At 53.1% G+C, this 14,405-nt stretch overlaps 5 protein-coding genes across 5 annotated transcripts; 3 read left to right on the top strand and 2 right to left on the bottom strand.

The window, feature by feature from the left end:
* Positions 1-578: 578 nt before the first annotated feature.
* On the top strand, positions 579-1,472 carry PG994_013408 (uncharacterized protein; the record flags this gene model as incomplete). Its single annotated transcript, XM_066864817.1, has 1 exon — positions 579-1,472. The coding sequence occupies one exon, from the start codon at positions 579-581 to the stop codon at positions 1,470-1,472; it is 894 nt and encodes a 297-aa protein (XP_066709778.1).
* Positions 1,473-1,474: 2 nt separating this feature from the next.
* PG994_013407 (alpha-ketoglutarate-dependent taurine dioxygenase protein) lies at positions 1,475-2,743 on the bottom strand (the record flags this gene model as incomplete). The annotated part of the gene is made up of 3 exons (XM_066864816.1): positions 1,475-1,725; positions 1,796-2,528; positions 2,600-2,743. 3 exons carry the CDS (start codon positions 2,741-2,743, stop codon positions 1,475-1,477), a joined length of 1,128 nt encoding a protein of 375 aa, XP_066709777.1.
* A 4,962-nt stretch (positions 2,744-7,705) lies between these two features.
* PG994_013406 (uncharacterized protein) lies at positions 7,706-7,984 on the top strand (the record flags this gene model as incomplete). Its single annotated transcript, XM_066864815.1, has 1 exon — positions 7,706-7,984. The coding sequence occupies one exon, from the start codon at positions 7,706-7,708 to the stop codon at positions 7,982-7,984; it is 279 nt and encodes a 92-aa protein (XP_066709776.1).
* Positions 7,985-7,992: 8 nt separating this feature from the next.
* Positions 7,993-8,934, top strand: PG994_013405 (uncharacterized protein; the record flags this gene model as incomplete). The annotated part of the gene is made up of 1 exon (XM_066864814.1): positions 7,993-8,934. The coding sequence occupies one exon, from the start codon at positions 7,993-7,995 to the stop codon at positions 8,932-8,934; it is 942 nt and encodes a 313-aa protein (XP_066709775.1).
* Positions 8,935-14,140: 5,206 nt separating this feature from the next.
* PG994_013404 (uncharacterized protein) lies at positions 14,141-14,338 on the bottom strand (the record flags this gene model as incomplete). The annotated part of the gene is made up of 1 exon (XM_066864813.1): positions 14,141-14,338. The coding sequence occupies one exon, from the start codon at positions 14,336-14,338 to the stop codon at positions 14,141-14,143; it is 198 nt and encodes a 65-aa protein (XP_066709774.1).
* Positions 14,339-14,405: the final 67 nt, after the last annotated feature.

Genomic DNA, 14,405 nt, shown 5'->3' with positions numbered 1-14,405 from the left:
AATTCATGTTGCTCCAGTGAAACGCCGAAAACCCAGGTCGCCCAGTCCTAACCTGCATGTACCTAACCCCTAGCAAGAAAGAACGTCGATGTACAACACCAATAATTTCCATGCCTCGGACGAGATTCATTCTCTTGCTACAACTCAATCGTTTTTGGCGCCATTTGCATTATGAATATTCGCTCTAGTACCTTCTTTCCCACGAAACAACCAGGTTTACAACCGTAAATCATGCCGCGTGTCCTACTACCTGGAAGCGCACTGGCGCTGCTGCTGCGACGGCTTCGTCCAGTGCCGCACCTCGTGCAAACACTACGCCAATAAAGGCCGATCCAGACCGAGACGCCAAGGCTTCACCAGGGCCTTCTGCCGCCTCTTCCAACAAGAGGAGTAGACAGTCGAGAGCTCGTATGACGAAACACTGCACTGCTTATCCTTGGAATAGGTCGCTAATGATGCGCCTAGGTCGCTCTGGTTCCACCTCGCCGCCACCAGAGCCACTACAAGAGAGGTAGGCATATATGTGACTTACCACATGGTGCGTATCGGATGCTGATATACTGCAAATATATAGCTTCATGGTAGAAGGCTTGGATAACGATGATCGCTACCATATGGTCGAGGACGAGCTCCTCGCGGCAGCTCGGCAGTTCACAGCACACCTACACGCTGCCGAATACCTGCGGCTGAAGGCTGCGGCCAAATCCCAGAACGCAGCCGTCATCAGCCAAATCGCGCGTCCCGTGGTGGGCGGCATGTCGCGGCTCGCCGAGAAGAAGCAAGAGCGAGCGGATCTGCGTAGGAAGCAAAGCGCCGCTCTTCGCAAAGCCAACCAGGACGACTCCGACTCGGACGACGACGACGACGTTGCTCCGAACAGCGCGCTCAAGGGGACGTCGCTGTACACGCTGATGGCGAGTCCGCGGAAGCATGCGCCGCGTTTGGGCAAGTTCGCTGGCTTTTCGACAGCAACACGCGCGGCGGCTGGGTTCGGCGCCAGCTCCAGCGAGGTCGCGGAATCGTCGCGTCGGCCCTCGCTGTTTTCTTCATCTCCTACGCGTCGTTTGACGGCTTCAGCTATAGGTGTGGACGATGAAGACAGCGACGATCTGGACGTATCGCGACGACCGCCCAGTACGAAGAACAACAACATAAGGCCGACGACACACAGCAGCATTCGTGATGGCAATCGACCGCAAACACGTGATCCCGTCTCGACTGCAGGCATGAAACGGCCAGCTGCTGTTACGAAGACGCCGTCATCATCTACGTCAGTCTCGCAAGCGACTCCACCTGTCGTAGGGAAGTCAGGTGAAGAATCAGACGACGAGTTTGACAACGATCTCTTTGGTATTAAAAACAGAATCACAAAGCGCAGCACGCGCGACCGTAAACGGGCTAAAACCACACAACCTAAGGAGAACATCAAAAGTACATCTTCATCGAAAGACTTCATCCCAGGCTTCTTGTGACCCTAATAGCCATGGAAAGGGGTCTCGTACGGCCTTTCGGCTTGGGGCGTGATGCGCGCCAAGTGCCGTCGCTGCTTGTTCTCCCAGTCCACCAGAGCCGAATGTTGGGTGACTCGGTTATCCCAAACGACCACTGTTCCCTCTTCCCACTTGACGCGCACGTGGAAGTCGGCTCCCCACGCCAGATGACTGTATAGGAAATTCAGGATCGCATCCGACTCCTCCTTCTTCATACCGACAATGTCTCGCGTAACTGCGCAACCGATTGATTAGCTTCCAACAGCCTGCTTTTCGATATGCATCGTTCTTTGTTTGCGACTTACATTGGGGATTGACATATATCGACTTTTCGCCTGTCGCTGGGTGCGTTCTCACAATGGGGTGTACATTTGCGACCGGCTCCCGGCGGACGATGCCACCCCGCGCATGTGACGCGGCGGCTTGTTCAAAGCCCGAGTGTGTCGCCTGCAAACCATGCAAACGCTCCTGGAACAGCGGGCTCAGTCTGTTATACGCCTCGACGGTGTTGGCAAACAGCGTGTCGCCGCCCGTCTCCGGCTTGTCGAAGATGTACAGGAACGTCGTCCCGGGCGGCTGCTCCTCGTACGAGACGTCCGAGTGCCAGGCGACGGAGCTCGTGCGCGACGCGAAGAAGGCCTTAGAGGACTCGTCGCCCTCGCCGCGGTGCACGAGGTGGACCTCGGGGTACCCTTTCGGCGCGCCCGATGCCGGGTGGATGTGGTGCCGGCCGAAGTAGCCGCCGAAGTCGAGCGCGTCCTGAATCGGCAGGTCCTTGAAGTCCTGGTCGCGGAAGGCGACGACCTTGCGCTCGGCGACGAGGCGCGCGAGCTGGTCCTTGCCCGCAGCGGTTAGGCGGCTGAGCTGGATCCCGCGGACTTCGCTGCCGGCTGACGGCGTGAGCTTGGTCGCGGTGGCGCCAGCGGGGAGCAGGTCGGGGTAGGTGGTGTCGGCGTCCTTGCCGTGCTCATAGTGCTCGAAGGGTTCGAGGGGCGGGTACTTGGTGTCGACGTCCCAGGTGGGCAGGTAGTGAGGGTACTGGACAATTGTTTATGATGAGCGGTTTGGGTTACATTACATGTTTTCTTGGGGATACAGCAACGACTTACGGTGGCGCCTCCTTCTTCGGCGTCCTTGTTGTACTTGGGCGGCTGCAGCTCCTTGTAGGCGCCGAAGTGCTGGGGTGTTTTGAGGTTCTTGGGGACAGAGACGGGCTCGGCCACGGTCACGGTCGAGGTCACGGATGGTGCCATGATGGTGAGGTCTTGGTCGAGGTCTGGGAATACTCAATCTTGATTTGATTGGGATCTAGGTTATGGCAGTACCTCAAGGAGAACGGAACGACTTTATGAATACATATATATTTATATGTGTGTATATGCGATCGAATGCAACATCCAACCCCCGCTTGGAGTATACCTGCTTGCTTGGTGCAGGTATGGTGCGCATCACGCAATCTAGGAGCACTATCACATACTCTACCCTGACGAGGCCCGATCTGCGATGCGACACGCCCTATTGCCATGTCTTTGCCCCGAGTAATTCCCGGTATCTAGACAATCGATCATGACGATGCCACGATCTACCGCGGCGCGGCCATTGCGACTTCACATAGTCCTGGCAGCCTATAGGATCCTTATCGCCGTTGGCATCGGCATTGATATGCCTGTTTTGGAGAGGTCCGCGTTGGTAAAGGAGGGTTGATGTTGCTATCGGGGTAGCTTAGCACGCCATCCATCTCCTCCCACCATCCCCCTACCCCCCCGGTTCCAAGGTTTTGGGGAAGACGAGCAAAATCAATCCCGATAATTTGCTTGCTGGTGCTTTCGGATATGTCCACTGCTGCTGCTGTTTACCAATGAAGTTTTGGTTTCGGAGCAAATGCTCGAATGGCTAGGTACATGTCATGCTTCTACATCGGTCCTGTCCCACAGCGTTTGTTGTGTTGGTGGCAGTTGAAGTTCCAAGGGTGCGTGGCGGCGAATTGAAGAATAGTGCTATATACTTATGAGGTGCGCGACCAATCTAACCAAACGTATCTTGTCTCAGTTGCCCCTTCTCATAGCATGCGCACCCGATCACGGCCGTCTGCCGCCCCCCGGGGATGTAATTTTCAGGACAGCGGTTGTCCGGGGATTACCGAAGCGAGTGAGTCGGTGGAGCGCGGCCAGAAATCTAACACACACCCCGCCAAGAGACAGATATCGAGTTTCAAGTTTTGATCGCCAATCCTACAAATCCCCTTGATGTGTACCTGCCAGAATGCCTGATGATAGAAAGAACAAATTGGGAAGGCGCGGCTGGTAAGATTAGGTAATTGGGCGCCAAATTGGGGGAAAGAGCGACAAAGATGTTGCAGGTGCAAATGGAGAGGCAGATCCCCAGTTTAGCTTCTGCGCTCAGACAGCCTGAGACAGAACTATTGATCAGTAGAAAAAAAATCCACTCTCTCACTATTACTCATTTGGTATGTAGACGAGAGCTGCCCCAATGACTTCGTCTTTCTTCTTTTCTTCAAAACCTAAGGCTCCTCGCCATAGTTTTCTTCTTTGGCAGAACTAGAGACGCCTGCCGAGCCAAGGCCTGGCCATGTCCGGATGGTGTAAGACCCGACCGACCGTGGGAATCGACTCCAAACGCAGCGTCGCCCATCTATTTCAAACCCGGCCATGTAACACGCCTCAATTGCAGGAACCGCACTGTTGTCTTTTGAAAGTACTCGACCATAGACATGTCAGCAACAGATCTTCGTCATGACAAAAAGACCAAACAGATGGAGAAGCACGGCCAGGCATTGGATTTCGGGAAACAAGCCGAGCTCCGGTCCGGAGACCCCTGCCATTATTGATGGAAGACACGGGGTTCAGGTTCCATTTTTTCGAAGGAATTGCATGCGACAGGTCTACGGCTTGGTTTGGATGGGATATGCGAAGAATACAAGGCATTGCATCTGGCTAAGGTGTGCTCGATATCATCCGGTCTGAGAGACGCCGACGCAACGGAGTCTGGTGTATTCGCGCATCCGTCCTTGATCATATCGGCACATAAACATTGCGAAACACCGGAGGATCTCTTTGCGCCCAACGAACCTTCGACACAATGCGCCATGTGCCAAACACTTCGAAGCCAACGCATGCTCTGGTTCTTCAAGTCGCCGGCATCATATTTATGCCTCTTCGGCGGCCAGACTGTACTACGGGCGATCCAGGATACCTCTGGCACTGGAACGCAGCACTGGATCTGGCATCAAAGATGATATCTTCTTCTGTGTGCTTCTTGACATGCCTTAGTCAACTACAGCATGGTTGACAACAGTCGAGGCTGGAACCTTTTTAGCAGCCAAGACTTGCGAGTACCCGAAGCATCGCGTATCCGAGGGAGAGTTTGAAGATGACGATTCAAGCCACTACAGATGGATTTGAAACTCCAAGACCGTTGACTTTCTATGGGTTTAATCCATGAAAACCGGCGACTCTCTTGTACCACGAAACCTGGGCTGCATGCCCTCTCACTTCCGTCCTGACTATTGGCTGAATATTCAGTCTTTGGGACCAGATGCATTCTATGGCCGCTGCATAGATCCCATGGCTATAGACTACAGTCGACTCCGTGGCTGGCTGCAACCGTGTCATAAGAGCTGTCAACTGGAGAGTTTGATCAAGGAGGAGGATCGGTTCCAAAGGATTATGTTCTACCTTCTGGGTTGCCTAGAACGTGTTGTCTTCAGAGTACCCGCCAAACGGCTGCAGCGATATGGTGCCATGAGTTACGTCTGGGGCAATACTAATCTGGCTTCAGGACCTCAAATCGACACATTGCCTTTGCAGCTCTCCTCGCGTTGTGCTGATGTTATAGAAGATGCCATTGCCGTTACTTTGCAACCCGGATACCTATATCAATGAGTTGGTTGCTATTGCATCTTTCCACCTTCCTCCATCAGGCACGAACAGATCGGACGTCGTGTGTAAGAACACGGAATTGACGGTTATAGCAGCAGCGAGGACGAATGCTGGCTATGGCCTTCCAGGCGCTGGCAGACGGTCGCGCGACCCCCAATCACCGATCAGCATTGGTAATCATCAATTTGTAATCAATACTGTAACGTCTCTAAAGGAGTCCACCTATCAGACCCGTGGTTGGAGGTGACCCATCTTCTCGGACCAGCAGGGTTCTATGAACGCCGCGACAAATTCAGGGCATAACAGCAACGAGAAATCCGTGCCTGCTCTCCTCCACGCTTCTTTGGTAGCACCAAGGACTGCAGACATCTGCAGGATGCTGGCATACAGCATGCGAGTTTCCGAAAAACCCCCGGTAGAGTGGAATGACGGGCGATATTCTCTCATCCGGCAAGGTATTCGCTCTCTACGCATCTGACCACCTCGTGACCGAGTTTTCCCTGCGCAAGTCATCGTATGCCTTGGACTCCCCGCAAGCATTGCACAGCGTGTTAGATAGGTTCATCTACGAAGCTCACGCCACCTGCCACCTGCACGATTTGCCGTTTATGCCGCACCAGAACGTTATGTGACGTGGTGCTTGCAGGGGCCAGATGAGCACGCATTTCACTTCAAGCGCGGGCTACTTTGGACTCACGGCCTGGACAGAACGCGCAAGAAAAGGCGCGCGGAGCTTCCGTCATGGAGTTGGGCCGGTTGGGAAGGGAAGGGCGTGTTCAGTGGTTGGCTACCACCACAAACCTAAGGTGGTATGGAGCCCGCGGGACTCTGCCGCCAAATTCGAATTCCCACTTTCGATCAATTCCTCCCTCCCACGACCCAACCAATAACATGGAGAATAGAAAATCCAGGTTAAACCTGCGCCCGGTGCATACCAGGCGTCCAGGCGCCCGAACAGCAGGAACCATGGGCTACCAAAGGAGCTTCTTTTCAGGGCCACCTTATGCAGCATCCTGCCCCGCTCCGCATAGGAAACCCGGTTCCCAAATGAGACAGGAACGACTTCGGCGTATATCTTGACGACATGGTGATCAATCGCCATCTCCATCTGACCGACGTTGAAAACGAGACGATCCGGGAAAGACCACCGAGTGGTCTCGCTCTACGTACGGCCCTTAATATCCGGTGCCACTACGTCCTGGTCGTCCGTAAGAGAAACGGCTTATGGAGGGAGATGTTTGGCGTCATCGGTATGAACACCAGGTTGGACCAATCCTTCGGTTGTGCAGGAACGGCTTGCAGGAGATCTGCATTCTCATTTCACCATGCCATTGGTTCTGCCATTGGCAATACCAGCTCGACCACGTTTGCAAAAAGCCTTCATTTGCGCTCTCTCGAAATCCCGGTCCGAGTTGAAACAAGTCGCCCAATGACCGTTTGCTTGAAACTGTGCAGGTGGCAGGTGCTGACACCGGGGCGCCAGACGATCCACCAACGACGAATCACCTCAGACCAGAAACAGCCAACTAGGTGCTAGGGGACCGGATGTCACGCTTTTCGTACAGTAAGCCTCACGATTTGTTCTAGAAGAAAAGCCGTCCCGAACGATGCCGAGCGAATTAACGTCGATTCTAGGGACCAGCTACTACGTACTAATCTGGCGCCGCCTTCTCCGGCCCCAGCATGTGGGCCGGAGGTCCTGAACTAATCAAGTAACCACTACTACCTAGTGCCGGCACCACGTCCCAAAGAGGAATCTTCGGGTCATTGTTCCAGAATTGTTCCTAACGCTGGAGCCGCTAGTCGGTCCCGGAGAAGATCTCGAGGTGATTCGCGTGCGGGCCGCAAGCCTCAAGGATCTTTAATTTACCCACAGACCTAACGTAGTGAGTGGTGTGAGTGAGGGTTTGCGGGAAATATGCCACTCATGAGCTGATTCTGGGTCGTCCAACGTGAGTTAGCACCGTTTCCTGGCTTCTGTCCTGGCTTCTGTCCTGGCTCCTGTCCTGGCTTCTGTCCTGGCTTCCCACGTGTGCTCATTTCGGGGCGCCAAAAGGAAAAATAGGGGAGGAAGGGAAAACAAACCCGGGGCGTTGGAAATCGACAAACATGTACCTTCGGATTTACACATTTTCTGATATATATTGTCGACGGAAGCCAAACTCGAATTCGAAAATGCTCTTTGAAGGCTAAGCCGGTGTCTGTCTATCTGCTCTTGCTGCTGTTTGCCTGCTCCTCCAACCGTCAGTCGTTATCAACAAACCCACTCTCGTTAATTGAATTTTCCTTCTGTGAGACAGAAGAGCAACAAGCAAGATGCAGGTCATTAATACCATTGTCATGGCTTGCGCCATGGGCGCGGTCTCGGCCAGTCCTCTGAGTCTGGGCACTCCAGAGATCGACCTGGGTTCGGGTTCCAAGGTCAAAGCCGCTGCTCCTGCTCCTGCGCCTGCGCCTTTGCCCCCTGCACCGATCAATGCCAATCTCAAGGCGCCCAAAGTCCAACTGCCACTGCCCCAGCGCACGGTCTACCAGTTCCCCAAGACCACACCTGGGTCGAGAACCTGTTCGTGCGCGACAACGGCGACATCCTGATGACCATGATGTGGCCCCGGGCCGCCCTCTACCTCCTGAAGAACCCGGCCGCCAGCCCCGAAGGAACCGAGCCCACCCTCCTCCACACCTTCGACGACTACCAGGGCTTACTCGGCATCGCCGAAATCGCCCCCGACACCTTCGCCGTGGTCGCGAGCAAGTTCAGCGGCATGGCCGCCGTCGTGGCCAATGGCAGCGCCGTCTGGGAGGTCTCGCTCCAGGACGTCGCCAACCCCAAGGTCCGCAAGGTCACCGACCTGCCCGAGGGCGGCTTCCTGAACGGAATGGTGAAGCTGCACTCGTCGGGCTGCCGGAACGTGCAGCCCGCTGACCGCAAGACGGTCCTGATCTCGGACAGCTTCAACGGCGCGGTCTATAAGGTCAACACCAACACCGGCGCCTACGAGGTCGCGGTTAAGGTCCCCGAGATGGACCCCATCGAGGGCGCCGCGCTGCCTTTCGGCGTCAACGGCATCAAGATCGTCGGCCACTTCCTCTACTGGGCCAACTCGGACCACACGAGCATTAACCGCGTCGCCATCGACATGGCGACCGGCGTCATGCGCCAGGGCGCCAAGGTCGAGACCCTGGTCACGCTCAAGGACACGGCCTTCCTCGACGAGTTCGACATCGACGAGGACGGCACCATCTGGGGGCGTCACCAACGCCGACAACACGCTCGTCGCCATGCGCCCCAAGCAAGGGACCGACGCCTACGAGATCGTGCTCGGCTCCAAGACGGAGATGACCCTCGCCGGCGACACCTCGGCCCGCTTCGGCAAGGGCGCCGGCAACCGCCGCACGCTGTACATCACGACCGGCGGCGCGAGCGTCGTGCCCGTCAACGGCACCAAGACGGAGCCGGCCAAGCTCGTGGCGGTGGATACTCGGGAATACCTGAACTTGCAGTAGACCTAACACTTTTGTCGGTCGTGACAATAGTTCTATAGAATATATCATAAAAAAGCGATGCCCAAATTTTCCGCTATGTACTCTTGTAATGTTTACAAAATGACGTTCGATGTCTCTCTCACTATAAACCATTTTGATTTTTCAAATTGATTGGTAATGCTTTTTTTTTTTTTGGTCGTGCGTTGTGTCGCTTGGTAATACGCCCCTGAATTCTTTCTTTTTCAATATGCAGGCGGCTATTGGCCGATATCGCCGCAAAACCCAACTCAGAAAACTGGAATGCTCGACTATCACGCTTCCCACACACACATACTTTCCTCCTTACCAGTTGCATCAATGGTACTTCCGCTTGTAACTCCATGCCCTCTTGCCTTACTAATTCTCCAATTTTACTGAAGATTCAACTTCGGAGCCCAACGCCAATGAAAGCGACGCTGTGCAACCTCTAAGTAAAGGATTTCTGACCGTCCAGATAGCCATCTTGACTATGCAAACTACTTCGCGGTCCCTGTCTGCAGCGCAGGTCTGTCACCCGAGCGATTCTTGGCTTCGGATGGTAGCTCCATGCTATGTAGGCGTAGAAGGCTTGATGCGGCTGGCATGTGGTCTGCGACTTTTGGACGATCCGGTCCAAGCCTATAACTGGGCAGAAGAGCCGAAAAGTATCGGAATCTGATGACGCGTAGTCGATTCTTCGTCGAGGGAAATAAAGGGAGAGCTATGGACTATCGTCGTCGAACAGCCATTCAAAGAACTTGAGGATTGCTGGCTTTGTCTGATGTTCCTGCTTACTTTTTCCCCACACTCCTTTGGCCCCCTTTCCCCCCTTTCCCGCTTCCTCCGGCTAATTGCACGGGGATTAGTTGCCAGCAACATGGATGTTGGATGAGTATAATTCTTTTTGAATACGGACATTCTCAGTGGACTACACTTTCAGGCCTTTACATGCTGGTAGTTGCTATCTTATAATATATTCTTAATAGTGAGCACCCTAAATGGTGAGCTATATGGCCTCGGTGATTCCTATTAGTCGTTAAACAAGAAACCCACACTATTGGCATATGACCGTGATCAGTAATCGATCGATCTTTTGCATTGAGAGGGCTGGTTGGTTCCGCTGGAACGAACCGGATCGGCAAGATTTTCGGTTTCTACTTTTATCTCAACTTGCACAGCCACTGGCTCTGCCACCTACATGATGAAGAGGCGCATGCCGTGAGATCAACAACAGAGACTTGCTTTCATGACCTCGCTTTGCCACACTCTCTCAGGGGTGTTTGCTTCGTATTCCCATGATTTGCTTCTGCTCGAAATGAACGACTCACGTGACGATAATAGCTCATGGTCCGAAACAGCTGCGCTGCGTGTCAAGTTCTAGATAGCGGACACCAGAGAAGGTGCAATACGCTTTGCTCTGGGTTCGACAACCTACCGTGAACAGATCTTGTTCCTTCCGCATTATAGCAGTCAGTGATCTAGCAGTCACCTATGGTTTACGTCTAGCTTGTATCTAGTTCGAAGGTGAACAGCCAGCACGGCCCTGATGCTCTTACGCTAACGGCGAAGGTATCTTACGCGGATCTCTCTGCCTTCTTCTTACTCGTCGTTGCGAGATGGAATATTCCGGTCAGACTCGGTGTCCGATCAGCGCTCCAGTGGTGTTTCGAACGCGCTCGTAGGTAAAGGAGAGCCGGAAGCAGTAGGTTAGCATTCGTACTTTATCGAGGATATGTTCTATACTCGTTGGCTAGGCCGTAAGGTAGCTGGATCTGGCTGTCGAAATCTTGACAGTATACCCCTACAAATATCCTGACCACCCTGAGAAGTGCCCTCTTCGTTGAAAACCTTTGCCTCACTGGCGAAACCTTGTTCTTAAAAGCTGCCGGACTATATTTACACCAGAACACTTGTAGGCAGCCTCGGACCAATTCTCTCGCGGTGTAGCTTCGAGTCGACTCTGCGGAAGCCAAGTGCTCCTGAGCCGGAGCGGTGGGCACGCTTCACAAGGAGCACCCAACGCGATAATCCACGTACTTGATGATAGGTGGAAACCATGTAATTCTCTTTGCTGCTTGACACATCGGTTGTGCAAGCGCTATAGAAACGAGTAGCAGGGACGTTTTGCTGGTGCTTGCGAAAGCAATCAATTTAACTCTTGCGCTCACACAACTGATATGGTTGTAAGGATATTATTAGCGTGTTTGAAGAAGACGAAGGAGATGGAGCTTTGTGGTGATATTTACCAGCAGCAAGCGAGTTGTTGGAGTGACGGTTTGCCTCGCGCTGGTTTCTGCAATCTCGCAATTTTGACGTACGAATACGCTTGACGATCTTCGCTTGATTGCTTTCTTCCTGGAGCAACAGTTTGAGGTCAAACAACAACTGGGTCAGATCAGCTTTCAGTGTGTGTTCAATCCGACACGTTGAGGTTAGCTATAAAGGAGCACCTGTGACGATGTGGTTGGTTTCGGTGCAGTTTATCATGGAGAGAATATGTTCCATTTGTACCTTTCTTTCTGGGGTATTTCGGAGGTTCTGTAGGGCGGTCGATGCCCAGGTCAAGGTCGGCGTGTCCAATCGTTGGGAGGCGATGGAAAAGGGCCAAGGGCATGAGATGAGATCCAATTCCGCTCTGCCTTTAGCCGCCACCTGGTACGAAGGAACGGCTGTCCCCAAAGATCATGACGACCCTAAGCAGCCCGCCGTCGTCGTCCAGTCCTCAGACACAACCGCAGGAAGACGATATCGCCAGACAATGTTGACCCGAAGGCGCTCGTCACTCGTATCTTTGACGCATTGAAGCCAACCACAAACAGTATCGACAAACTACGGACAGCCGTTGGCAACGTCCAGACCACGAAGAATCGTTCTTGTTGGTCATAAAATCCGTGCCCTCGCCGTTGCTTTCTTGCCAAGCTACATTTGTCTGGCTTCTGTACGCAACCTTCCCTCCCGTCTTTCGTCTTTTCTTTCCCTTAACTGCCAGGCACAACAATAGATGAGATGAAATTCCCATCTTCACAACCGCCATTCGGCATGTTTCTTATCTATCATATCTACAACAGCTGGGATTTGTCTCCAGTTCATCAGATATGCGGAAACGGTATTCTTTCCTTTTTGGCTTTGCTTCAGCGTCGGGCCAGCCTTGTAAATGAGGAACTCATAACGATCAGGTTACCACCAGACACATGGACTCAACACGAGGCAATCATATTATATCCAGGGAGTTCGAGACCTTAGTAACGTTTCGATGTTCACGGCTCCCGTGGATCGACAAAACCTTGTGCGACAACTTTATCCTTTTCTTGCTCCCTCATGTACTGTTTATTAGGCGAACACTGATTCTTCGCAGAGAAGCACAACACGAGCCTCAGCACTTCAAACTGCACTACCTTCTGTTTCCGTTAGCGCTGTATTTCTTCACTCCTGTTCGATCCACCAACACCCCTTTCGGGACTATACGAAACGTTTGACGCCTCCGCCATCATCGCCGCTCTGGGCTCTGACTGTTGGATTTAGCCAGCGTATCCACGATTGCTTCCCCCGTCACGTTCCATTGTTTCCCCAAATTTCCGTTGGAGATCCAGCTGCTCATATGGGATCATGCTATAGCGGCTGACGACAACCGTGTCATACCAGTTATGCATGACTCCCGGCTCGTTATCCTGACGGACGACCTCCTGGTCACTCCCAAGTTCTTTCTCGTTTGCAAGGCCTCACTGAGGTCCGCGCAGACAATGTATGATGTACGACTCCCATTCTCCACACCGACCGGAAAGCAGGATGTCGTGCGACTAAGTAGCGCGCGGGATATCTTCCTAGTCCTACCGTGGGGGGTGGTGTTCGTACTTCGCCCGGAGTTATTTCGACGGACAGCCCTCCCGCTTTCCCGCAGTGTGCTTCGCAGCATCACACACATACTGGGGTATAGTACAGAGCCCGACCATCGCTGTTCCCATTACGGTCTGGGGCATATTAAGCTTTCACATATACGCTTTTTCCGAAACGAACACTCGGCTGGCCCACGAGCTCTTCGGGCCATTCTCTGCCCAAGTACCTTACTGGGACACCCCACAGGGCTGTTTATGCGCGACGCACAAGATCCAAAGTCCAGGATCCAAAGCCCAGGATCTCAAGCGAAGGCGAAGAAGTGGAGGGGCCGTCTAGGATATTGGTACTTTAGGCCGGTGGGTCATTGTATATAGGGGTAGAGTGACTTAAGGGCCTAGACGTGCTAGTCACGGCGTAGAAAGGAGGAAAGGAGATGGTTTCGTCTGCATAGGACAGGGGCAACATACCCGGATCGTTCTTGTTTAATGCTATCTTGCCAGCATACATTCGTCCACAGGCCCAGTTTTACGTTTTTATACAGTTGCTTTCTCCTAGTCCAATTTGTTTCGTTCTATACCATTTGTTCTGTTCTGTACCATGTCGAATCATTTTAGGTAGTGCGTCACACCATCATAAATCTCCCACGAGCCATTACCTCTTCAGGTCTGCCAACGACTCCGAAAACACCAAAGGAGACCTTCCTTCCGCAGGCATCGGAAACGGTCTTGCTTTCCACCTAACCCTCCCGTATGTGAGATTTCCTTAAAGACATAATTTCACCTCGCCTCAGAATTACACCTGGACAAGGGATGAAACACTCGCAGCTGTTCCATCATCACAACCTTCCATCTCTTCCCTCAACCTACATCACCCGTCATCCGGTAAGCCACTAATTCTTTTGAATTCAACTCTCATAGCTCAGTAAGCTAACTCCGCTTTCACTCGCAGTGAAGTCTCCCATACTAGAACGCGAGCTTTCGATACATCCATGATCAACTACACAACAACGAGCAAATGGACAGCCAGCACAAGAAGAACGTGCAAGACCATGTTTCGAAAAGTCCTGTAACTCCAACACCTTGCAGAAACAGCGGTCCTGAAGAAGATTCTCGTGGTCCGGGTCCTCCTCGATTACTTCCGGTCGACGCTCACGGCAAACAAGTTTAAACGCGTGGTAACCTTGACCCTCCATGCGGCCGCACGAGGCTGGGCAGGACCACAGCCACCACGTCAGCAGCAGAACGGTCATAACGCAGGCCTTTACTCGACAGAAACAAAGAGGAGATCAGGAACACCTCTCAAGGCAGTCAAAGGATACGGGCCTCGCCGACAAAATCCCATCGAAGAGAAGACAAGGGTCCGATCCGCGAAACGCAGTATACCTCTTACGAGACCATATCGCCCTCACTTGTGTTACATCGGACTCGACCATGCACGCCGAATACGCGGAGTATCGCTGCCCAGATCGGCGGCGGCCCGTACAGAGCAGGCGACTTGCTTAACCATCACACCAGCATTACCCTCTACAAGAAGCTCATCCCCTTCTTGCGGCACATCGCCGCTGAACATGGCTTCAAAGGCAACTCCGCTGCCATAAGAGCGCGGGAACATGTAAGTAGAGCAGACGGCCTGTTCCCCAAGGCATGGCCGCTGTACATCGACCGCTTCTAGATTATTC

Source organism: Apiospora phragmitis (genome assembly GCF_038363925.1).
Source record: "Apiospora phragmitis strain CBS 135458 chromosome Unknown utg000011l:1.0-3236445.0:1.0-3240683.0, whole genome shotgun sequence".
NCBI classification, from domain to species: domain Eukaryota; kingdom Fungi; phylum Ascomycota; class Sordariomycetes; order Amphisphaeriales; family Apiosporaceae; genus Apiospora; species Apiospora phragmitis.
This window is presented reverse-complemented; position numbering and strand designations above follow the sequence as displayed.